Source organism: Phragmites australis, chromosome 19 (assembly GCF_958298935.1).
Source record: "Phragmites australis chromosome 19, lpPhrAust1.1, whole genome shotgun sequence".
Classification (NCBI taxonomy): domain Eukaryota; kingdom Viridiplantae; phylum Streptophyta; class Magnoliopsida; order Poales; family Poaceae; genus Phragmites; species Phragmites australis.
This window is the reverse complement of record NC_084939.1, coordinates 1,885,871-1,910,421: the sequence shown is the minus strand read 5'-3', so window position 1 is coordinate 1,910,421 and position 24,551 is coordinate 1,885,871. Positions and strand designations below refer to the sequence as shown.

The 24,551-nt window shown below is 41.4% G+C and overlaps 2 protein-coding genes across 2 annotated transcripts; one reads left to right on the top strand and one right to left on the bottom strand.

The window, feature by feature from the left end:
* The first annotated feature begins 1,038 nt into the window (after positions 1-1,038).
* Positions 1,039-4,484, top strand: LOC133899935 (adenylyl-sulfate kinase 3-like). The gene is made up of 7 exons (XM_062340980.1): positions 1,039-1,366; positions 2,908-3,048; positions 3,136-3,285; positions 3,382-3,500; positions 3,609-3,693; positions 3,765-3,811; positions 3,941-4,484. The coding sequence occupies exons 1-7, from the start codon at positions 1,138-1,140 to the stop codon at positions 4,037-4,039; spliced, it is 870 nt and encodes a 289-aa protein (XP_062196964.1). The 5' UTR covers positions 1,039-1,137; the 3' UTR covers positions 4,040-4,484.
* Positions 4,485-14,805: 10,321 nt separating this feature from the next.
* LOC133899942 (polyol transporter 5-like) lies at positions 14,806-16,910 on the bottom strand. Its single transcript, XM_062340986.1, has 4 exons — positions 16,707-16,910; positions 16,431-16,642; positions 16,004-16,350; positions 14,806-15,930 (listed from the first exon to the last, which is right to left on the bottom strand). Exons 2-4 carry the CDS (start codon positions 16,576-16,578, stop codon positions 14,977-14,979), a joined length of 1,449 nt encoding a protein of 482 aa, XP_062196970.1. The 5' UTR covers positions 16,579-16,642; positions 16,707-16,910; the 3' UTR covers positions 14,806-14,976.
* Between the last annotated feature and the right edge of the window lie 7,641 nt (positions 16,911-24,551).

Below are 24,551 nucleotides of genomic sequence, written 5' to 3'. Positions count from 1 at the left end.
GATTACTTGCATCCCGAGTAACCTAGATTTTTCATCCCAAAGTAACTTTTTTGATGATGATACGTGTATTCTGTCTTGTGATTTCGACCTTCGACAAATGTTTCCCGCTCCCGATCCCTCGAGCCGCTTTGTCACTTGCACTGGTATTCCTTTCGCTTGACTTTATCAACACGTCATCTCCATCCATCTTTTCAAGTTTTGCTTGCTTTCTACGTGTACAACTAGGATCACCATTAACTCCACCCTGCCTCCTTAATCGTCTGATACCAAGCACCTCGCTTTGCCTCAATCATCCCGTTGTTGACTGCCAAATTGCATCCATCAGCTACACATCATAAGATAAGCACACAAGTTTCTCCAACTCCATTTCTCTCTATCTCCGATTAGTCATAATCATAACCACCTAGATTTCTTTCACCCCAAATAATTTTTCTGATTATAACACGTGCACTCTATCTTCGATCTCGACCTCCAGTAAATCTCTCCTGCCCCTGATCCCTCGGACCACTTTGTTACTTGCACCGGCATCCCTTTCGCTTGACTTTGTCAACACGCTGTTTTTATCTATCTTTTCAAGCTTTGCTTTATCTCAACTTGTATAACTAGGATCACCCTTGACTCTACTCTGCCCCCTTGATCGTCCGACACTAAGCACCCCTCACATTCCGCCATCGACCGCCAAATTGCACCCATCACCTACACATCATAAGACAAACACACACGTTTCTCTAACTCTATTTCTCTCTATATCTGATTAGTCATAATCATAATCATGCATTATAATACATAAACATACTCAAGCAAATCAAATTCAACTTAACTCAATCTTTATTAATAACTCATCACATATTATAAACCAAGGTACATATCCACTTGATTTCTTAATTTAATCTTGCAAAAGTTTTAGATTCCATTTGATTCACAGCTATGATGATCCTAGCTGGTAGCCATCTGAAGAATCTGCTCTGACGTTTCCATTTCATCGTCTATAAATATCCCCATCCTTCTCTCTCTACCTTCCCAAATTTGGCTTGACACGTCGGCACACACAAAGTTTGTACAACCAAGCAAGGCGCGCGCGCGTGTGTATATATATAGCACTCGGCGGTCACCAAACGCCGTCGCTCGAACAGCGCCATGCTCGCGAAGGCTCCTCCCCAGCCGTGCTCCAGCGCCGCCGGCCGCCATGCACCGGCAAGGCCGGAGCACGTTAGCCTCACTGGAGCCGGGAGGAGGTGTCAAGGAGCTGGCGCCAAGCTCGTCGCCGTGAGGCCGGGGGCGACGGTCGTGGCGGCGGCCGCCGGGGAGATGAGGGCCGTGCCGGCGGAGGACGGGAAGCAGCTCGTCAATGGGTCGGCCGTCGCAGGTGCAACAAATCGATGCCACAAGTGCTTCCTTTTTTGCCATCAGATTGTCTCTTTTGGTACCAGAAATGCCAACGTAGATTAATCCATTTATTCAGAAGAAGTCAAAATTGGTTGATCCACGCAACAACAGCCGTACGCAAAATTTTCAGCTATGTTCAGTCAGGGATACCGATGGATTTCTTTTAGTCATGCTTCTCAAAAAAGTTGCACACACGACCCATCAATATATTTCTCCATGCCTGTTCCGTGTATCCATTCGTATCGCATTTGATTGCAATTTCATCAAACAAATCAAACCGAGTGCACGGATCGAAAATGATTTGGGAGAGTTATTCACGCCTACAGATAGTTTGAGATCCATGTTAAAGATAAGTGGTAGCTGTAGACGGGTAGGGAGTCCGGTGGCAAACCACCGAGGTGGGTGCTGAGCCGGCATGGGATCGAATTCCACTTCCTACACGATTCCCTGATAAAGTCTCTAAAAGAAAATCAGGTAAAGTGGGTCCAAATCTTAAAAAAAAATGGTAACCATCCAAGTGGTGTTACACGAGGATGCAAATACATATAATTTATTTCCTTGTCAGCACACAGTACTCTGTTCGTAGAAATGTAGTAGAGATTTCACCAAACTATGCAGAAAATTTCGTATTGCCACGCATATTTTGCTGAAAAGTTTCTGAAAATATATTTGCAGCAATGCATCCATCCTCATTGCAGCAGCTGCCGTTCATCTTGTAAATATGAATCAACAGCCGAAATTGGATAGGAATCAAGAAACGCTCTGCAGAATTGTGGTGCAGAGGGTGGGGGGAGAAAGTGCAATTATTAGCGGTCTTGTTGGTCATCCTGTTGCTAAAGGCATCAAGTTGATGGTCGGAGAAAGAGATGCAGACCTACCTAATTTTTTATGAAGAACTCGTCACGTTGTCCTCGTGCCTTCAGATCTCACTTTCAGTGTCCTAGTAAACCGACAAGAATTGCATGATTGAGGTCAGGACCACGGGTTGAGCGAGCCTGCGGCATTTGCTGCCTGAAAAATGGCTGCATGTCTGGGTAGGGGTAGGTAGATTGAGTTTTCAGTGCCTTTCTGAAAACAGTTGCATGGCTTGGTGATCACTTTCAGTGTCTTTCTAGAAATAACTGCATGTTCAGGCTCTTGCATACACCAGGGTAGTTACTGAATGAAACATCGTGCCAAAGATTGAGATAGGTGTCTTGGTTCCTTAATCGGAATAGTCATATATCAGTAACATGTCTAGGTAGATTGGCAGTTTCCTTCAAGGTAGGGTGATCACTATAAAATGTGGAGTGCAAAACTTTTCACCAAGCTTCTGTTCTACAAGCTTTAGTGCCATCCTTTTAGAGTTTTATTTAAGAGTAGGAATCAGCGCGTAGCAAACATTTCTTGAAAAGAAAGTTGGGAACGCAGTATGATTCAGAATGACATAATCTACTGTTTTCCTCTGAAATCTCCTGAATGTCACATTAATTCTTTCATCTTGCGGCCTTTTGCATTCCTGATAATTTTATGGGTTTACAGGAAACAGCAATCTTGCGACCTCGACTATTGGGAAATCAACAAATATCCTCTGGCATGACTGCCCCATAGGGCAGAACGAGAGGCAGAAGCTACTAAACCAGAAGGGTTGTGTTGTGTGGATCACTGGCCTAAGTGGTTCTGGTATGTAGATGCTGATCATATCTACATGGTGACATCCTGAAAATGCTCATACTCTGATATCTTACAAGATCTTAACATCTGCCACAGGAAAAAGCACGCTCGCATGCGCGCTGAATCGTGAGTTGCACTCCAGAGGGCATCTGACATATGTTCTCGACGGCGACAATCTCAGGCATGGGTTAAACCGGGACCTCAGCTTCAAAGCAGAGGACCGAGCTGAAAATATACGCAGAGTAGGTATGTTTGGTTTTGTTCAGATATGTCGGCATTATGATCAGTTTTCACTTTGTAACTTTAAACAACTTGTAATTTTGTTTGTGTGGTTCTTTCCAGGAGAAGTAGCAAAGCTATTTGCAGATGCTGGCCTAATCTGCATTGCTAGCTTGATATCACCTTATAAAAGTGATCGAAGCGCATGTCGTAGTTTATTGCCAAAGTCATCATTCATAGAGGTATGCATGATCCTATTTTGAAGTTCTATGTATACCTGTAAGATATTGCTGTCTTATTCGACTCAAGTTTCAGTAACATATCTAGTTGAGAGAAATATATTTCTGCAGGTGTTTATGAATGCCCTACTTGAAGTATGTGAAGCAAGGGATCCAAAAGGCCTGTACAAGCTTGCCCGTGCCGGCAAAATCAAAGGTAAAAGAACCAATTAACTGTAGTTTTCAGCTAATTTACTTGCAAAGCTTACTGAGAAAAATCACCTGCAGGGTTTACTGGAATAGATGATCCTTATGAACCACCATCTGACTGTGAGGTTAGCCTGAATCTTTGATAAGAATCATAGCATCAGTATTAGTTCCATAAGTTAATCCGAAAAAAAGGTTCCTTGTACTATGATAATGATTCTTCACTCCTCTGATGAGCCTTGAACAACTCTGTGCAGATAGTGATACAGTGCAAAGTTGGGGACTGCCCTTCACCAAAATCAATGGCTGATCAAGTAGTGTCATATCTCGAAGCGAACGGTTTCTTAGAAGACTAGAGATGGATGTTTGCAAGACATCTTCAGGAGCAATTGGATTGCCAGTGGTAGATATCTATGTACCTGCTGCTAATGTATCAGACTTCAGAGTCAGATCATTCTGTTGACCAAAGTTGTCAGCAACTTGTCTGTGTGGGTGAAATTGTTTTAGATTGAGCACATCAACCAGCAAATGTTTTGTTGGTGATGTAAAGTATGCGGCATGTTTATGTTGGATGCAGCAGTAAAATGTGGAGTGGTGGTTGCATCAGTGGCAAAAGGTGTAAAGTTCTGTGATCAAGTGGTATATTTAACCCCAAACAAGAAAATGGCCCATGAAAGGAACAGAAAAGGGCCTGGGATCGGCGAGCTCCCAGCCATCTCCCTCACTGTAGCTCATGCACTGACGCGTGGGCCTGTCACTGTGTATCACTGTAGTAGCACTGTATACCACTGTGGTAGCTGTTCCCATATATTTAAAAAATAAAAAATATTTATTTTATTCTAGAAACAATGTAATATCTCGCTCATTTATTTCCTCATACGAGTAGAACCATAGAAATCCAACATCTCTCCTGAAACTTTAGTTGTCAGCAAAAAAATCCTCACGATCTCATTTTTTCAAATTAGAACTTCCATTAATCCTTACTCTGCTACCTGTTTCTTACGAAATAATAATTTTAGACAACAAATATGTATGATATGCTGCTATTCAATTACATATGCATGTAATTTTCTCTTTGCACCTCTATTTGCACTGTAGTATGAACGACGTAGCGGAGCGCACCATTCTACCTTAATTTCTTTCTAAATGCTACTGCTCCTGTCAATACACAAAAGCTCTATTCCAATTGAAGTTACTGTGACCATGACTTCGATATTAGTTCGATAAAAATTGAATGAGATATCACAGCTTGATAGAGTTACACTGGCTTGCTTGGACATGATAAAGTAGTTCCGCATCGTTCTCGGGATTTCCTAATAGCAACGTTAAATATAGATTGTTTTTTAATGGAAAATAAATATTGGTTATTTTTGTTACTTTTTTTGGTCATCAGTGCAGACCATTGGCCACTGTTTCTGATGAAAATATGATAGTATAAATAACAAAATTTTATGTACCATGGAAGTAGATTCTAAGAAAAATCTGAATGTTGATTTGTGTCGTACGTGTATTAATTGAAGGTGAAAGTTCGAAAGTTCGACCGTACAACAACCTATTTAGTGAAAGGGGTACCAATGTTTCTACCCAGCTCAAACTAATTCTCAGCTAACACCACACCTACTTCCTCTCATAGATATGTTTCTCTATAGCTTCCTTTTCATCTATATATACTACCGGTTAGGGCTGGTAATGAGTCGAATCAGATCTGGATCGAGGAAAACCATATTCGACCTAAAACTCATCAGCCATAACCCGACCTAAACCCGCATGCCCAAACAGGCTAAAATGAAAATCTGAACCCAAACTCGTCGGACGCCTGACGGGTTTCGAGCGCCCATCAGGCAGGGCGGGGCAGGGCGGCGTGGTCAGGCAGTGGCAGGCCGGTGTGGTCAGGCGAGGCGGGGTGGTGCCAGGGCGGGGGCAGGTCGGGGTGGGGCGGCGCAGGGGAGGGGCAGGCCGAGGCGGGGCGACGCCGGGATGGGGCGGGGCAGCGACAGAGCAGCGACGGTGGGCAGGTGTGGTCGAGCGGCGCTGGGGAGGGGGCAGGCTAGGGCGGGGTGGCGCTGGTGCCAGGCCGGGGCAGCGTCAGAGCGGTAGCGGCAGGTTGGTGTGGCCGGGTGGCACCAGGGAGGGGGTAGGTCGGGGCGGGGAGGCGCCGGGTAGGGGTCAGGACTAGGAGCAGGAGTGCTGCGGCCAACTAGTAGTTGGGCTGAATGAGTGATAGGGTTTGGTTTTTAGTTGGGCTGTTGGGCTGTAATGTTAGACTTGGCTATATCTATCGGGTGACCGTGAGCATATGCGGGCGAAATTCAAAACCCGAACCAACCCAATCCGATTTAGCTACCTGACCCGTCAGACTCGTAGGCGAAAATTACGACCCAAATCTGAACTTGTCAGGTCCAAAACCTGCAGTACCTAAACCCACAGATCCAATTACTAGCCCTACTACCGGTTATCTTCATCTATTTGATGCCAAGAGGCAGAGAACTATGTAGTGAAGAACACTCACTTCTTCTATTCTTTTCTGTAGAGGAGAAAGATTGCTTCCTTTCTAAACTGGAGTGAACTAAAACCTTGGAATGAGCGGCATTCGAGAAAATACCTTTTCGAGTTGTCAGTACCCTACTGAGTAATCTTGCCAACAAGTAGGCCATGTTTGGCTAAATAGTCTTTTTAGATTTTTTAGATAAAACTATGGTATTAGCAAGTGATAAGATAGCAATACTGGGAATAAGAGGCATCAGAAAAAACTGAGTGGCTTGTGTGCTCGTTGGTGTAGCACATATGTTATTTTCTTCAGGTTCTACAGCACAGACCTGACTCTTTCTGGAAAACAACAATCCTGTGGTAACGGGTTGCTGAACCACTGTCAGGACTTTGATAGGTTGCGAAAATAGAATTATAATTTGGGATAAAGAGGAAGAACTTGGAGATTAAGAACAAGAAGTAGGCATGTTTAGGGGGTTTAGTTCCAGTTTGCTATATGTATCGGCCTGGTCACCTACACATATTCTTATCCCTAATACAAAGCTTATTGATCCAAGTCTGCATACTAATATCTAATCATAGGCACAACTGGTTCAGGCCCATCGGCTTCAGCTGGTTCTGTTGCTTCTAGTGGGGTTGCCCTGTTGGTCCTGGCAACTAATGTTTTTTCTTTTCAACACATCAAATTTCATCGATGATGGATGCTAAAAGTAAAACAATCAAATATGACAGCAAAGGAGCATCTTTAGATGAAAAGGTTTCTTATGATGAATTGATCTTAATTTAATGTTAATAATATCCGAATGTGGTGTCGAATAAGCACAAATACCACTTACACTATCTTTTCGCTTTCAAAGAGAAAAATTCTTTGCGTACATTTTTTTTCTTAAACATGTAATACGTGGGGAAAATTATATAAAAGAGAGTTGAGTTGCTTATGAGTTATGACATAATATCTTGGAACAAAAAATCAAGCATGATCACTCTGGTCGTAAAAATACTGAGTTTTTGTTTCAGTGCAATGTAGGAATCTTGTAAGTTGGTTACAGAAATAGACCACGCAAGAGAAAAAAGAAGCAAGTGAAATAGAGGAGTTTTGCAGCATTTACATGCATACATTTCATCTGCGTTTCATTTAGAAAGGTAATTGACTTACAAAATTAAAAGACACATATAATATACATATATAAGTCGCTTCTCACTACCCGAGCAAAAACTTTTGCTACCGTGTTTACGATGTTCAGCTGCCCGCTTGTCTTTTATTTATTTGCGAAATGCCCACTTGTCATGAATGCCATGTAGTACCACCATATTCTTTTAGTCGTTGAATGACACACCTACTATTTTTTCTTTCTTTCTGCACCAAGTACTGTATATATACACATCCATCACCATGGAGGATGTAGTGAAGAGTGCTTGTATGAAGACATGCACAGAGGAGATGATAGCTAGTGATACTTCGAGAATGAGCGGCATCGGGAACAAATACTTCAGCCAATTCTCCTGCTACAGACAGTGGACATGGTTGTGGTGGGCCTATGCTTAGCAGAATCTTTAGAGTCGGTGCTTGGTTAGAACCCATGCTAATGATTCAATGGGACAGTGCCAAACTATAGTATATATTCTAGAAAGACATAAAGTACTTCGTTTTGAAAAAAATCGATCGAGCAATTCTGAACTTGTAGATTTGTTTTTCTGTGTTTCAACCACAGTCAAAATTGATGGTGAGCAAGGCCAATTTGTTCTATCATTCCAGAGCTGTCAACATGTAGAGGACTATGAAGAAACCATGTGTGACACCCGAAAGATTAATTTTGATTTAGGTTCATTGGTTCGCTTCCGTTCTTTATTGGGCCACTGTTAAGTTGTTGCGAATTCAAAGTAGAAAGCAAACCAATAATATGTTTGGGCCGACTTAGGTTACTACAGCTTTAACTTGCTATTCCTTCCACCTACACCATTAATTACAGCAACATAACGCAAGATAATCTAATCTAATTGGTGCAGTTTTACTGTTCACTACTTGCTTAATTATGATGAAAGAAGAATAACGATGTGGATATTTACACCTATACTTTCAATGAATGAAGTTCTTCGTATGGATTGCATAAAAATAATGTGGCTATTTATTTATACTTGGCATGAAGGAAGTTCTTCATATGTGTTTGCATGAGGATGTGGTTGTTATGTCCCTGTTTTGCATGGAGGAAGTTTTTCTTATATATGAAGTATATTGTAATTGAGAATGACGTAAAGTATTATTGGTGATATACTTTAATATGCATGCAGCATATTATGTGCACTTGCATTTGTATGTGCATTGAAAGTTATGTTGTGATCTTAGGGTCATGACTATACTGGTACATATCGTACGTTGTCTTAGGAGGGGTGCGATGTAAGAGAAGATATGTCATTGAATTCATATGTATTGGAAGTTATGTCGTACTCTTAGGGTCAAGACCGTTCCGGTGCATCGTATGTTGCCTGAGGAGAGATGTGATGTAAAAGAAGACATGTCATTGCATTCGTATGCATTGGAAGTTATGTTGTGATCTTAGGGTCACGACCGTACCGATACGTATCGTATGTTACTCGAGGAGGAATGCGACGTAAAAGAAGATATGTCATTACATTCATATGCATTGAAAGTTATATCGTGATCTTAGAGTCACGATCATACCAGTACGTATCATACATTCCCGAAGAGGGGTATGATGTAAAAGAAGACATGTCATTGCATTCATATATATATTTTGGTGTGGAGCATGCTATTGCATTCTTATGCATGTTGTGTGTTAATTACTTCTGTTGGGTATGAAGGCAGTGGAGCATGCATTGCGTTGATGTGCATATTTTGGCGCAGAGCATGTTATTGTATTCCTATGCATATTGTGGTGCCACTTACTTCTATTTTCAGAGTTTCAATGAAGTGGTGGTGTCTTTCATGAGTCAATGTGCAGGAGGTTTTTATGCTTGGTTATTGGATATAACCTATTTTGTGGTGTCGCTAATATGATATTAAATTTAACATGTTTATTTTTGTTGCTAATATGGTATTGGAGACAAAAGTATCTTAATCTGTCACAAATATTAAAATTGGAGTTAGTATGTTTATTTTTTTTCCTATTTTAAGTCAATGCTTAATGAACTTGTAGTTGTAATAGCTTGTTAAAACAGTTTGCTTGGTGAGATTTTCAATCTTACCCTTGCATTTTCCTCCCCAGGTTGCACCTGGAGCTTGCATGAAAGAAAAGGAGTAGCAGCACATTGTTATCATGTTCACTTTCACACATATTAGTAATGTCTTGATGATAGTTCGGTTGAGATCTTCTCTAGAGTTTTCATAATTGTTGTCTATGTTTAATCGATGAATAAACTATATCCCTATATGTTTTTTTCTATTGTTAGGATGCTTGATATATAATGTTAGTGTGGTTCCTTTTATACATATATATTTGTTATTGCTGCTTCCACGATATCTCTGTTTCTGGAGAAGTTGTTGCTGAATTTTTTTTATAGTTTGGCTTCTTGTAGTGTAGTGTAGTAACATAACACCATGTCAACAAGTCTAACATTTAAACAATTTTCTAGTAAAATATTTGTTTCAGATAAAGCATATTTCTGCCAGCAAAACAAAGGTCAAAGAACAAACTGATTGTAGTTATCTACTATTTACTTGCAAAGCAAAGTGAGGAAAATCATCTGCAGGGTTTACTGTAATTGATGATCCTTACGAACCACCTTCTAATTGTGAGGTTAGCCCAAATCTTATACCACTAGACTATCTTTATTATTAGAACTGTCGGTTACTCTGAAAAAGGTTCCTAGTTCATGATAATGATTTTTTTTAAGTTCTCTATTGAGCCTTGAACAACTCTTTGCAGATAGTGATACAGTGAAAGTTGGGGACTACCCTTAACCTAAATCAATGGCTGATCAAGTAGTGTCATATTTCGAAGCGAATCCTGTCTTACAGGACCAAAGATGGATCTCTGTGACACATCTTTAGTATCAATTGGATTTCCAAGGGTATATCTATGTACATGCTGAATGGTAATGATGTAATAGACTTTAGAATCAAATCATTTGGTTCATCACATTCTTCATATTCAAATCATTTGGTTTGTGTTACATTGATTCCATAGTGGCACATCTTTCATAGAAAACTGAAATCCATTTTAAGTTTTAGTAACATGTCTTTAGCATTGTGACAATGAAAGTCTTCGTTAAGAATGAGTAGCGATTTAGTAACATGCTATATGGTGGATAGTATTTCAAGCATCATGTAGTTTATTAATTTATCCCCCTATTCGGTATGTCAACATAATATGCTACAATGATGTAATAATGGATCAGTTTATGTGCATTACTATGCGCTCATCTAGGCTTGAGTGGCTAACAAAACTTAGTGGCTAACATGACATGTATAAATGTACTTTTCTTCAAGTTACATTGCGTAGATACACTGTATGGAGTATTGAGCACTCTGTTGGTAAAAAACCTCAGCGTTCTTTTTGATCGACATCTCTCAACCTTTTTTTGTTAAAAAATGTCTGCCCAAATCGATTGTTTACCTGACCAAGTCACCATAAACATCTCCTGCCTTTTCATTTTCAAGCCAACAAAAATTAGGACTTGTTGGTAAAAGGCATTGTTTATTAATGGGGTGACTAATTAAGGTTAACCACCTTCTGGTTTGAGAATTAATTGCAAGCGCAAGAACGCCTATGTGCAGTGGCGGAGCTTCATTGTGGCTAAACTGGTCCATGGCCCCTATTTCTCCTACAAAGTTCTTAAGGAAGCATCTAATTTTACCATTTGAACATCATTTATTTAGAGTTGCATGATGATGTTATTATTCCTGATTCTGTACGTGCTAATAACTATAACTCTGATACTGCCTATAACACCCCGTGTAAAAAATCCTCTTACAGTCCAATCTCACGTGAGGGAGCTCGTATATGTATAACATCTCTCTTGTACTTTCATCATGGCTTCATATGTCTGTGAGAGAGAGAGAGAGCAGTTATGCAAATAGCAGGGCCACGAGATATAAACACTGCAAATGAGTAGCGTCAGGAAAAACCGAGCCACAAGTTTCCGCGGAGTCATAGTGGCTATGTAGTTTTCTTTAAGTTTCAATGCCAGTCTTCGCCTAATTATAGCAATTGGAACACAGCTTGCCACACTCAATGGACATGCATGATAAAGGCGAAACAAGTATATGTAACTGGTAGTGGAGTACCGAAATATAAAAGAAGGCACTTAATATTGCTAATGTCCGTATGTGGTGTCAAAACGTATAAGCACAATGATATCACACCCACTGTATTTTTCTCAAAGAGAAATATTCTTTGTGCATAACTTTATTTCTCAAATAAGACTAATTTGTATGGAAAATTACAGAAAATAGAATGTGAGAGTTGAGTTTCTTATAACATAGCGCCTTATGATGAAAAAAAAAAATCAAGTATGATTACTCTAGTTACAAAATATTATTGATTTTTCCCCAAAAAAGTGCAATATAAGAGCTTTGTCAATATAAGACACTCATGAGAAGGGAAAAAAGTAGCATAACAGACATAACAATGAATCGACATTTGCAGTAGTATTGCCATCATGTCAATTTCTTTCTAGCTTAGTATTGTTTAGAACACAATAATGTCATAGCAACTTTGCATGAAAAGTGTCCCATATTCCAAAAAGGATAATAGTTTTTTAATGCACGACTTGCCCACCAAACAATACTGCATTTACATAAATACACTTCATTTTGAAAGGTAATTAAATAGACGTGTTATACATGCATGAGTCGCTTCTCACCATTTGAGCAAAAACGTGTATAACATACATAAATACACTTCATTTGTACTTGTACCTGCTGCCTACATGTCTTTTATAGCTAGTAAAACTCAAGCAGATGCAGGGTATATATACCACCTGCACCTGTTGGCATATATACCACCTGCACCTGTTGCTCTAGTCATGCAGTTGGCATATATACCACCTGCACCTGCTGCTCTCCTTGGAAAACTTGTCGTTTCTGATTTCTCATTTCTAGTACAAACCAGAAATCAGTGATATTTGTCACCAGACTTTCCCCATATATACCAGTCCATAACTGTAGTTATCTGCATCCACTCACCAGTGATATTTGTCACCAGACAAGGAGGCAAGAGAGAGATGTGCGTGTCTCGATCTAGCCATATTTGTTGCTTCACCAAATCACCAGCCAAGAATATCCAAATATCTCACCCAAAAAAAGAGAATATACAATCATTTTGAGAATGGGTGGTAGCAGGGAAAATGCTCTAAGAACCTCTCAGGGTATGTTCAGAAGCTGTTCTACTGCATCGGACAACATATAAACGAAATCAACATGAGAGACGGATGACGTATGATTTAACGGGACAACATAGAAATAGCACCCCCACATAGTTATGCATAGGAGCAGGTAGGTGACGGCTCATGCAACAAAGGCGTCATCAAGATTCATGTGCAACGTGTCATAAAATTCACCTTCAGGCCTCACACAGATATGGTGTGTCAATCTGTGGCTGAACAATGTTGTCGGTTATTTGGGTGTACTCGCGGTTGAATATGTATCTTTTTTTTTTTGGAATGGTTGAATATGTATCTTGTGCACTATCTCTTGTATGTGACCTGTGTACTCAATTTACTTCAGTAAAGAAAATGAAAATGTTTTACAGGAATGGAATGCACAATAAAATCCCGCAAGAATTCAAATTAAGCGCATGAATAGGATAAAAGAGGATTCTGGATGTCTCATTCCAAAAGTGCAAGAACTTTAAAGAGAATCTTATTTTAATGAGCTAATGTGCCTACTTGGAATTTTGAAAGAAAAATAGCATCAGGTTTGAACTAATGTTGGGTTCATATAAAACTAGGCAGATTGGCGCGCCTACGCCGCGTTTGTTTTTTTCATAGAGCATGATAAAAAAAGACTAAAAAATATATATGCTTCTGTTCATTTGCATCGGTCGTAGAGTTTACGAATGTGGGATAAGGTTATGGTATGATGGAAATGGTCGGTAGTTTTTGTTTATGCGATACTTGGTTCCTATACATACATGCACAAGTTGTGGTTTACAGGGTACACTAGTATGTCAGTTAAATATAGATGCTCACACGTAGTTATCCAGGTTGCTTACCGCATATGTTTTACTTAACCATGTGGTCTTACTCTTGTGAATAGCTTAATGCATGATTCTTGAAGTTGGGCTATTTATATATGCCCTATATGGATTAAGTCTTGCGAGTACTTTCGTACTCACGCTACTCTTTTAGGTTCTGCTGGTGAGGGTGAGACGGTGTTTGGCTACTTCGGTGCCTGCCGGTGCAGGTAGTGGGCAAGAGTAGTGCATCCTACTCTTGTGAGGCGTAGCTTTTAGGGTGGAGCCTAAGGGCATGTGGCTCCACTATCATTTTGTTGTTGTTAAGGTTTTAATCTTCCGCTGCGTAGTTTCTCTTTTATTACAAATGGATGCATGCTTAAGAACTTGCATTATAACTTTAATTACTCACTCTTTCTTAAGCTATGTTATTATATACATGTTGGAAAGACATGTGTTTCGATCTTGTGCATAAAACACGTGCCGAGACTATCGGGATGGTATTCTGGTTAATCATTGATGTTATGATTATAAATAATAATCCTCCTGATGATTAATTAGAATATTGTTTGGACGGTTTCTCACATTCTCTCTCCCATGCCTGCAAGCGTGCAACAGAGCTTGCACTGTGATCGGCGAGCTCAACAACTGAGCGGCTCTAGGAGAACGTGATGGCGGGCGTGCAGTGGAGCTTGCATGGCGGCAGGCGAGAGTGACGGCCGAGCGGCTTCAGGCGAGCACGACGGCGGGCGTGCAGGTGAGCGTGACAACGAGAGACTGGCCGACGGCTCCGGGCGAGAGGCTGAGCGGCTCCGGGAGAGTGCGACGGTAGGCTAGCGCGACGGTCGAGTGCCGGGCAAGCGCAATGGAAGGCGGGCGGCCGAGCGCGGCGGTAACAGAGCTCATGCGGTGGGGGCGGCTGAGCGGCAGGCATGAGGAGGAGGCGGAGGCCAACGGCGGCGGAGCATGCCAGTGGCGGCTAGCGGTGGAGCGTAGTGGCTAGTGGCGGTACCGACAGCCGAGCCTACTCGATTTTGAGCTGGCTTGTTTCTTTTTTTCTCCCGGTCCACCCATCACTACCGATTCGTAGCTCGAACCGGTGGTGATGGTTAGTTTTTGTGTCGGTTCCAGACCCCTACATTGATAGTGATTATCAATGCCGAGTAATCAGTGACGGTTCAAAACCCACTACTGATGACGATTTTGAACCGTCACTGATGGCGTGTTCTATAGTAGTGCATCGATGAGAATTTATTATTCCCTCCTGTTTGTTGATAAGAATCTATTACTTTCTCCTGTTTGTCGATGAGAATCTATTACTCCCTTCTGTTTGTCAATAGTAGCAACATTATTCTGTTTTGGTAGAGCTTCAGCTCTAGGAATTTTTCTTGGAGCTATGTATATTAGTTCAGAAAATTCTTGAGTTGGAGCTATAGATATACTGGGATATTTAAATAAGTTATCTTATTCATATTTTAGACTAATGGTGAATGTTAAAGCCGCTTTATTTTAGTTTAAAATCTTCATATCCTACATGAATCCAATGCTGTGCCAGCCAGGTCGAAAACGTGTCGCCACCATGGTGCAGGAGCGACGGTGGCCAATGCCGCTGCTCGCCTCCTGCACGAAGCCCAACAAGCCGTTGTGGCTGAAACAAACAATCCATGTCGTGATCACTTGGAGAAGAGAACATCCATGTCCTCTAGGCTTCGTCCCCTTGTCTCTGGTAGCCGCACGTACACGAATGCGCACGCAGCCGCTGCCACGGCGGCATACAGGAAGAAGCACCCAGGCATGGTGAGGCAATCGGCGAGCGAGATGAACGTCATGGTCACCACCCCGCACGTTAGCCGGTTCACCGCCACGCCCAGGCTAGCGCCCTGCGCGCGCAGCCGCAGCGGCAAGATCTCCGAGCTGTAGGTGGCCACCACCGGCCCCAACCCGATGGAGAACGTCGCCACGATGGCCAACGCCAATGCGAGGCACGCCGCCGCTGTCGCCGCAGATGTCGCGCCGACTAAGAGGGTTAGGGCGAGAGCCATCATCGTCACGGCGACGCCCGCGGTGCTGGCGAGGAGGAGCGGGCGTCGGCCGAGGCGGTCGGAGAAGAGCGTGGCCACGAGGATGAAGCACGTCTTGACCACCCCGATGGCCACGGTGGCGCCCAGGGCTGCGTTGTTGGATGTCATGCCGGCTTTCTTGAATACCAGAGGGCTGTACAACACGATGGCGTCGATGCCTGACGCTTGGGGGAAGAATTGCAGCCCGGTCGCACAGATGAGGATGCGACGCACACTCGCCGACGGCTGGACGAACAGCTCCTTCCACACGCCGCCGCCGCCGCCGGCAGCCTGCGGTCCAGCCACTGCTTGCTTGATCTCCTCGAGGCGGAGGTCGGCCTCGCCTGAGGTATCCGAGGTGCGCACAAGCACCGCGCGCGCGTCATCGTGGCGGCCGCGCATCACAAGCCACCGCGGCGACTCCGGCATGGCGAGCACGCCCGCAGCAAGGAAAACGGGCGGGAGCACGCCGACGGCGTACATGACGCGCCAGCCGAGGTGCACCGGCAGGCCAGCGAAGGCGTAGTTCGACACGTAGCTAAGCAGGATGCCGACGTTGACGAACAACTGCACGAACGCACCATCCAAATTAGGCCAATCTTCCAAACCAACAAACAAGGTGCGTGCAAAGCATACATACGTCGAGCAAGGAGGACAAGATGCCTCGCGTGGAGGCCGGCGAGATTTCAGCGTTGTACACCGGAGCAACGACGCGGCAGAACCCTGCTCCGATGCTGGTGACGAACCGCGCGGCCATGAGGGCGGCGAAGCTGCCGCCGAGCGACATGACGAGGGCGCCGGCCATGAGGAAGGCGTTGGCGAGCAAGAGCGTGCCCCGGCGGCCCAGGAGGTCGGCCACCCATCCAGCGCCGAGGATGGACACCAGCATGAACAAGTTCATGGACCCTGTGAGCACCTCGATCTTGGCGTTGGTGAGGCCCAGATCCTCCCGGATGAACAGCTGCGCGCCGCTCATCAGCGCAAGATCTGCAGCGAGCACAGACAAGCATTCGTCGCCGACCGATCCATGCGATCAAAGAATGTGGTGGTAGTGTAGGATGACGTACTGTAGCCATTGAGGATGGTGGTCATGGATGCGAGCGTGGCGCAGATGAAGGCGAACCTGTTCCAGCGTGGTGCGTCTGGCTCTGGCATCGCCGCCGACGAGGGGAGGAGCAGGTCCTGTCTTTCATCGGCGGTGCCGTCCTTCACCATGATGGCGCTTTGTGATCACTGGTCACTGGGTGATGTGAAACTGAGCTGGTGGCTGTCGATTTGCCTGCTTTAAAGAGAGAAAATATCATTGATCACCGATCAAGCTAAGAATTGACATCGTTGCTTACTTTCGCTGAGCCCCGTCTGGAACGCAAGAATTCTATGTAGTTCTTATGCAGGAATTCCTGTCGAAATACGTAGGAGTTATATGATTTTTGTAAAATTCTTGTGTTCCAACTGTTTTGTTAGGCAAAATTAGTTTCTTATGTTCTAACTAAATGAATGAAGTTAAGCAGCGATCTTGGTTGGTTATACTCAGCCTCACCTAGACTTCTATGCATGCACTTGTCCCTTTTTTTTTCTTATATGCCCATCGCTTACTGAATGCTATCGCTCTCATGGATAAACCATATATCTTTCGAGCAATAATCGCATGTTAAAAAAGTCACTTTGATATTTATAATTCATGTGGACAAATTAAAATGACTTACATTTGCAGTCATATGGAGTTAGAATTGCCTGATACCCCAGAAAACAAATATCGCGTTCAAGCGTACGCATGTTTTGTTTTTAATCACACAGTGTGGCTGGTCATCGAATGGTCAGTGTCCCAGTGTCAGTGAGATACTGAGATTGCTTGTCTCTGTGTGTCGATCTGTTACCTCATGAGAATGATGAGTCATCATTTCCTACCTAACACGTTTGCACCTTGTAGGACATGAGGTAGATCGGCAGTAATCGCCCATATCTCTTCCAGACCAACCGAGGATCTCGAATTTATGAAAACAAGTTTGCTGGGCCATAGAAACATGAAGTTTGCAAAATTACACTGTTTTATAACCTTTTGATATCGTGTTATGAGCAGTTCTATAGTGTTGTCACCGAATTAGGACTTGGGTTCACTGATCTGGACCTTAGAGGGAGGGTGGCGTAGAGCCATCTAAGATCGTCCCCGTTATATTCCTTTCATTTCATTCTCTTTTCAATTTTCTTTCTTATTTCTATTTCTTTTATTTTCTCTCATTTTCAACAGCTTACTTTCGAAGTTATTCGTGAAGAGAAATGAGAGAGAATCCTATCCTGAAAGAAATAACTTTAGAAATCTCTTCGTAACGGATACCGTAAAGAGAAACCGTTGAAGAAAAAAAACGAATTTTTTTTAAAGGATTCTAGTCCCTAACGAGAGGTTAGGGATGATCTAATATGAAGATAACTTTGAGTAAGAAGTAATGAGTAAGATAAAAGAATGACCTTGCCTACGATGAATTTTAAAGTAATCTCGCTTTTAATATGATATTTTATTTTGCAAATTCAAGTAGACAAGCGTTATCAAAATGGGTTATATTTTTGCAAGCTAACTAGTTTTTTCTTGTGCAAGCACTTCTTTTGGAGCTATTGGATACAAAAATTGAAAGCTAAACGCACAAAAGCGTGTCTTAAAGCTTATAAAAAGGCCAAGAGAATCAACACAGATTTGTCAATTGTCACTCACCTAGCAACGGCAACAAGAAATTTATGCAAAAATTGTGTAAATTTCTGCAGTGATCAACTTCCGCCATATTATACATCCAAGAAATTTCTAAGATTTTTGTAATATTTCATTCGCATCATCTATCTTGTGATATAATATCTAAGTTGAAAAAGAAAATATATAGATACATATCATCACAGAAAAAAATTATAAAATTGAATTTTATAAAATTGACTTCCGACGACGACGACATAGTGGCCGATAGAGGATGGGCTGTCGTAGGCTGCGTCGAATGAAAATTAGTGCCAGGTACGACTCGAGTTGGAGCGATTGAGATATCTCCACACACTAGTGTAAATAATTCATGTGTGTTTTGGGCCTCATAATCTGGTCCTTGTTTCGGCACGATAAGCTCTTATATTTCCGCGCGATCTTTTAATTTCTATAAAACCATACAATCATTTTTAAGTTGTGCTAGCAGCTCTTGCATCCACTTATAAAAATGAAGTGAGCAGTCCATTCGATCCGAATATGCATTATACTCGACCGGACCTTTTACCAACCCAACAAACACTCAGTTCCATTAGCTAATTAAGTGTTGTACATTGTAACAAAAATATAAACATTAAACACGATAATATTAATTACAAATTTAAGATATGAAGATATAGATACATTATAAAAACGCCGTTGAGCGATATCGTAGTTTGATTTTATATGGGATTAAAAAAGGAGATTATCTGATATTCTCTCTTCTAATTTCTTAATTTATTTCTATTAGTAAAATAGATCATATATCCATAGCCACTAAGAGACTGGGACGTTAGAGAAATAGGATTGATGGCAAATATAGATAAATTATTCAAATTTTAGAGGTTTTTATTAGATGGGAGGGGAGTAGAGAAAAGAGGTGACGCGAGAATCAATTTGTGTTTTATATAGTAGGGATTTACAAAGAAAACGGCATGTTTACTTTTCCACCATAGGAAGGCCACCATGTGGCCATGCATGGGCAAAGACCCTTTCAAAAAAAAATTGTAAAAAAAAGAGATACTACACCAAGATGACATTAGTGATCACTTGGCAAAGAGCACACGCTACTATAAAACTAGTCTTATATATCGACTTATCACTGTCAGTTATTAATGGACCAGCAGTGATAAGGTATTACTATCGGTTCAAAAGCCGTGTGAGAAAAATCAACAAATGTGGCTTATAAATTGGCAATAATGAAGAGCATCAACGTCAGCTGATGGCTTGATCTGGTAGTGATGCTTCACTGTCAGGTGAGGGCATCAGTCAGTAGTGATATCTGAACTATCTCTACTGATTCTAGCCACGACCCGGCAGTGATAGTTCGTCGGGTATCACTGTCGATTCGTGTTATAAATCGATAATGATAATGATAATAGGTATTACTGCCGGTTCGTGTCACGAGACCGCAGTGATAATAAATGATAGCTTATCTTTAAAAAATTATAATTTTTTCATACGAAGTCGGTTGGGGAAAAACTTTACATAAAAAGTATAGCCCTCGATAAGATTTACAACTTTATAGTTGAAAACTTTTTAATTTGATGTTATTTAAATACCAAAATAATCTTAACAAAGTTTCAGTCGTGGTCGATGACATCTCATTTTAAAAAAATTATAACATTTTCATACAAAGTCGGATGAGGACAAACTTTATATAAAAATTATAGCTTTCGACACAATCTACAACTTTGTAGCTGATTAATTTTTAGTTAAAGCCATATATATGTATAAATAAATATCTAAAACTAGTATAGAGGGTGCCATATATCTAAAGATGACCAAATGGGCCACTCAGGCCGGTCCGGTACGGGCCCAGCTCGGCATAATCCGAAAACGGCACGGCTCGATAGGCCTGTTTACTGTAACGGGTCGTACCGTGCCGACCCGCGTGCCGAGTCATCGGCCCACGGCACGGTCCACCTTTCACCTTGCCGTGCCGGGCTGGCCCACGGCACGATCGGCACGACGGGCCCAGCCGGCACGGTGGAGGCACGCTCAGCCCACCAGCACTTCGAAAATAGGAAAGAATAAAAAATAATAGCTAAAAAATTCCAAAAAATCAAAAAAATTATAAAAAATAAATAAATAAGAGCTTTATTGATTGGTTGCCTCGTTAAAAACCTTTCTACTAGAAGAAAAAAGGAGTACAACCTATGATTATGCTCTGAAAATTACATGATTTCGTTAGAAACCCAGAATTTTGCTTGCAATATTTAATATGCTTTCTCAAGTGTCCCATTCCATTTGGAGATCTGGCACCTAATTTATTGCTGTATATATTACACTTAGCAAATCTTACATGTTCCATGTTAATTTCTTTAAAGACCTTTTCAAAATGTTGCCACACCCATGACCATGCACGCGAGTTCTCGACGTCTTGATCCATTAATTGAAATATGGAATTGATTTCTTGATATGAAGTAGCTACTGGCTACTTGGCTAGCAACTAGGAAAAGAGATATGGGTGGCTGATGAGATCATATGGAGTTTGAGATAGTATTTATAGGCCAAGACGAGAGGTGGGTGGGGGTGGAGCCGTGGGGGTCGTTTTCAAAAAAATTAAAGAAAAAATATGAATAAAATAAAAAACTTAGAAATAATAGAGACACATAATTAATTCTAAAAATGAGCTTTATTGATAGGTTGCCTCATTAAAAACATTTCTAGCAAAGGAAAAAAGAGTACAACCTAGCTCAGAAATTTTGAAATTACACGTTCTCATCAGCATCTAGATACAAATTTTGGAATGATTCTTCAAGCTCAGTGTTTTCTGCAGTGTGTTGCATTCGTGCTTTAGCTTGTTCCTAATCTTTTACTATGGTGAGTATTTCAACCATCTCAATTGACAGATTTGTTCTTCTCTCTTCGATTATCCTTCTAGTAAGACTGAAGGCAGCCTCAGAAGAAACTATAGATACAGGAACCGTTAAAAATTCTCACGCTAACAGTGAAAGTACTGGATAATTTGTCTTGTGCTCATGCCACCATTGCAGTATGTTAAAGTTTTCTTGTTCATGGCTGATAACGTCACTGTCGATGAAGGTAGTTAGCTTCACACCGGATGTTGGAATTCCGGTGCTCGTAGACGATCGTGACGAAGAGTCTGAACTTCTTGATGAAGAACCTGCACCAAATATTTTCCCCCACGTTATCGTCTTCTTACATGTTGTGGGTGCTAGTGGAGGTCGTTGCAGACAAACTCTGTCATACTTTGTTTCATAATTACTATAAACTTCGAATAACTTAGAACGAATATTAGTATAATAATTAGAATAATCGTGGCCAAGAGCATCACCTAGAATTGCGAGAACTCTACAAAAAGCTGCAATTTTAACTCTAGGATCTAAAATAAAGACAAAGACGTACAACAAAGGAATTTCTTTTCAATACTTTAAGAATTTAGATTTTATAGGAACTGCACAATCTCTTAGAAGATTGTCATTTTCATAGTTGTTTAAATGAGTAGCAATTTTAACAATATTATGCACTACTAAACAAGATGTTGGATAATAAACTCCTGATAAACTCACAGTTGAATCATAAAAAATTTCAAGAAACTTCAGTATCCTTTCAGCAACATACCAATGCGCTTCCGTGAGTAAAGTTTGACCCCATGCTGATGGTAATGTGTATGAATAAACACATCAAATATGCTCTTATATGGTATAATATTTTTAAGCATCAAGAAAGTAGAGTTCCATCTTACCGGCATATCAACAGCAAACTTACGTGGACGCACACTCATTGCAACACAATACTGTTTATATGCTACAATTCGTTGGTTAAAGGAGTTCACAAAAGATATTGCAGTACGAAAATCGTCTAGATATTGCGATAACCTCTTCAAACCGGATTTTACTATAAGATTGATAATATGACAAGCACAACGTTGATGTAACAAGAAAGATTCAGCATAGGTACTAAACAACGGAGTAAGAATATTCATTGCTCTAGAATTTGCACCGGTATTATCTAAAGTGATAGAAAATATTTTATTCCTGAGACCAAAGTCTGCAACTATTTGAGATATTTTTTCAGTAATATTTTCACCGGTATGCGCGTTGTCAATCAACTAAAAACCTATTAATCTCTTTTCTAATTCCCAATCATTATTAACAAAATGAGCAACCACACTAAGATAATCCTCTCTAGCTCTACCTGCCCATATGTCCGAGGTCAAAGCAACTGAAAATGTACATATTTGCAACATTTCTTTAAGCTTTCTACGACACGTATTGTAGTATTTTACCATATTCCTACTAGTTGTCTGTCTAGAAACATACGTGAACCTAGGATTATGAGCTTGCTTAATGTAATCTTCAAATACAGCAGACTCACCGATATTAAGTGGTAGATCCGCTCTTGCAATGAAGCGACATAGCTCTTTTCGAGCATTGGCAGAGTCGTACTCCCAATAACGAACAGAGCCATCGGGGTTGTACTGCAACACCGTCTACTTCATGGCTGCTCCACTCTTTCGCTTGTAACTTGTGGCGTGCCTCTTCAAATGCCCCGTTCCACCCGAGGGCTTTGCTGATAATTCATGTTTTCAAATATAACACCTAGCATACCTGATACTTACCCCATCTTCCTCTTTGTAGAACTTTTCAAAGTCTTACCAAACTTCAGAAGTACCGGCTCTTGATCTTTTAGACCCGATGCTTGCTAATGTGTGCGCACTTGTAGAGCCTGACGATGGAACTGCTACTGCATCACCTGCATGTGAACCAACCGGAGGTTCACCGTCGGGTCCATCATCACCTGCAGTACTGGTATCAAAGGGGCCATAGTCCCCTGTGAGTCCTTGGAGAAAAAAAATCATGATCTGTGGATGTATCATGATCACCGGCATCCATGATCAATATCGAATGATACTACAAAAATTGCAACTATTTAGAGTTAGAAATAATCAAGTAATAAAACTAATAATAAAATAAGACTCAACAACGATGCAAAAAAATGACCAAGATTTCTTCAACTTCAAGACAGCAGGTCAGCAGCATGACGGTTTTGGAATTGCTCGAATTTTTTTTGCAACAATTCAAACTAATTTTGCCAAATTATCGCTAATTCTCAAGAACTTTGAGACAAGAATTAGAGGAGGAAACAAGAGATAAAATGATGTTGCTGGTGTGGAATGGAAGGGTAGGGCGCTCCTCTATTTATAGGTGAAAATTATAATTTTTGCAATTTTTTTGAATTTTTTGGAGCTCAAACGATCACAAAACAGCTATAAATTCAAAAATATCGGGCCGGTCCGTTTAACCCGTTAACCAGCGTGCCCATCATGCCCACGCGTGCCGGTCGGGTCGTGCTATGCTGGGCCACCGCGTGCCCGGGCCGTGCAGTGTCGTGCTGGCCCGGCCGTGCCTACTGGGCCGCCGCATGCCCGGGTCGTGCCGTGCCGGCCCGAAGTATCCGGGCCAGGCTGTGCCGGCCTGCCGTGCTGCACGCTCGGCCCAGGCACGGCCCGAGGCTTCGTGCCATACTGGTCCGGCTCATCTACGCTTGGGTCGGACTGTGCTTCAGTCGTGCTAATAGTGTCGTGCCTCGGACCGGCCCATTTGAACATCTTTACATATATCTGACCATAAATTTTTGGCCTAGATATAGTATAAAAATACTAGTAGGAATCATTGAAAAAGATACAAACAGGGCTACAAAGTTGAAAACTGTAAATTTAAATATTTTTATCATGAGTTTGGTCACTTAGATTGGTAAAATGTTTGCGCAGTACTAACTTTCAGACGTAACACTATATCTCTAAAAAATTTCAGGCAAATCAGAGAAGGTCAATTTTTGATAAAAACTTCAAATGTCTTATCGAGGGTCTTTCGAGCCTTTTTTGAGGTCAAAAAAGGTACAAGTCTAAAGGCATGTATTTTTTAGATGCACCTCCTCGTTAGCTTCGAAAGTAGAGGACGAACGTCGAAATCAGACTCTGTATGTAAAATTTATGTTTTTTTTACTGAACACTCCATAGATTAAACATAAACTTTTTTATACGGAGTTAGATGAAGACAAACTTTATATTAAAATTTTAGAACTCGACGAGATGTATAACTTTGTAATTGATAATATTTTTATTTATGGTTATTTAGATGTGCAAATAACCATTCAAACGTTTGATAGAAAAGATCAAAAGCATTTATTTTACTATTGTACTCAAGAATGAATAAGAGGTGAGATAGAGAGGTCACACGCTCAGAGCTTCTTATCGAGTTTGTGAGTTTGAGTTCTGAACTCGCGTGAAAAAATAGTGAGAAAGCAGTGATCGGTACTCGAGCTTCTGATCGAGGGTAGGTGAGCAGCAGTCAGTTAGGTGCCTCTGGTCTTTTTTTTTTTTTTTTTTTTGCCTTTTCGACCACAAACATATTGAATCAGGTATCGACAATCACTATCGGCTGAAGTCTTTGATCGATAGTGATAACTCCTTTATTATCGGTTCCTAGACCAACAGTGATAG

What these genes read in the sequence shown, in the direction of transcription:
- LOC133899935 (XM_062340980.1), top strand. Translation starts at nt 1,138, where the DNA reads ATGCTCGCGAAGGCTCCTCCCCAGCCGTGCTCCAGCGCCGCCGGCCGC. An exon ending in TGAAAATATACGCAGAGTAG is followed by an intron (nt 3,286 to 3,381) that starts GTATGTTTGGTT and finishes GGTTCTTTCCAG; the next exon opens with GAGAAGTAGCAAAGCTATTT. An exon ending in CAAAGTCATCATTCATAGAG is followed by an intron (nt 3,501 to 3,608) that starts GTATGCATGATC and finishes ATATTTCTGCAG; the next exon opens with GTGTTTATGAATGCCCTACT.
- LOC133899942 (XM_062340986.1), bottom strand. Translation starts at nt 16,578, where the DNA reads ATGGTGAAGGACGGCACCGCCGATGAAAGACAGGACCTGCTCCTCCCC. An exon ending in CACCATCCTCAATGGCTACA is followed by an intron (nt 16,351 to 16,430) that starts GTACGTCATCCT and finishes TGCTCGCTGCAG; the next exon opens with ATCTTGCGCTGATGAGCGGC. An exon ending in TCTTGTCCTCCTTGCTCGAC is followed by an intron (nt 15,931 to 16,003) that starts GTATGTATGCTT and finishes GCGTTCGTGCAG; the next exon opens with TTGTTCGTCAACGTCGGCAT.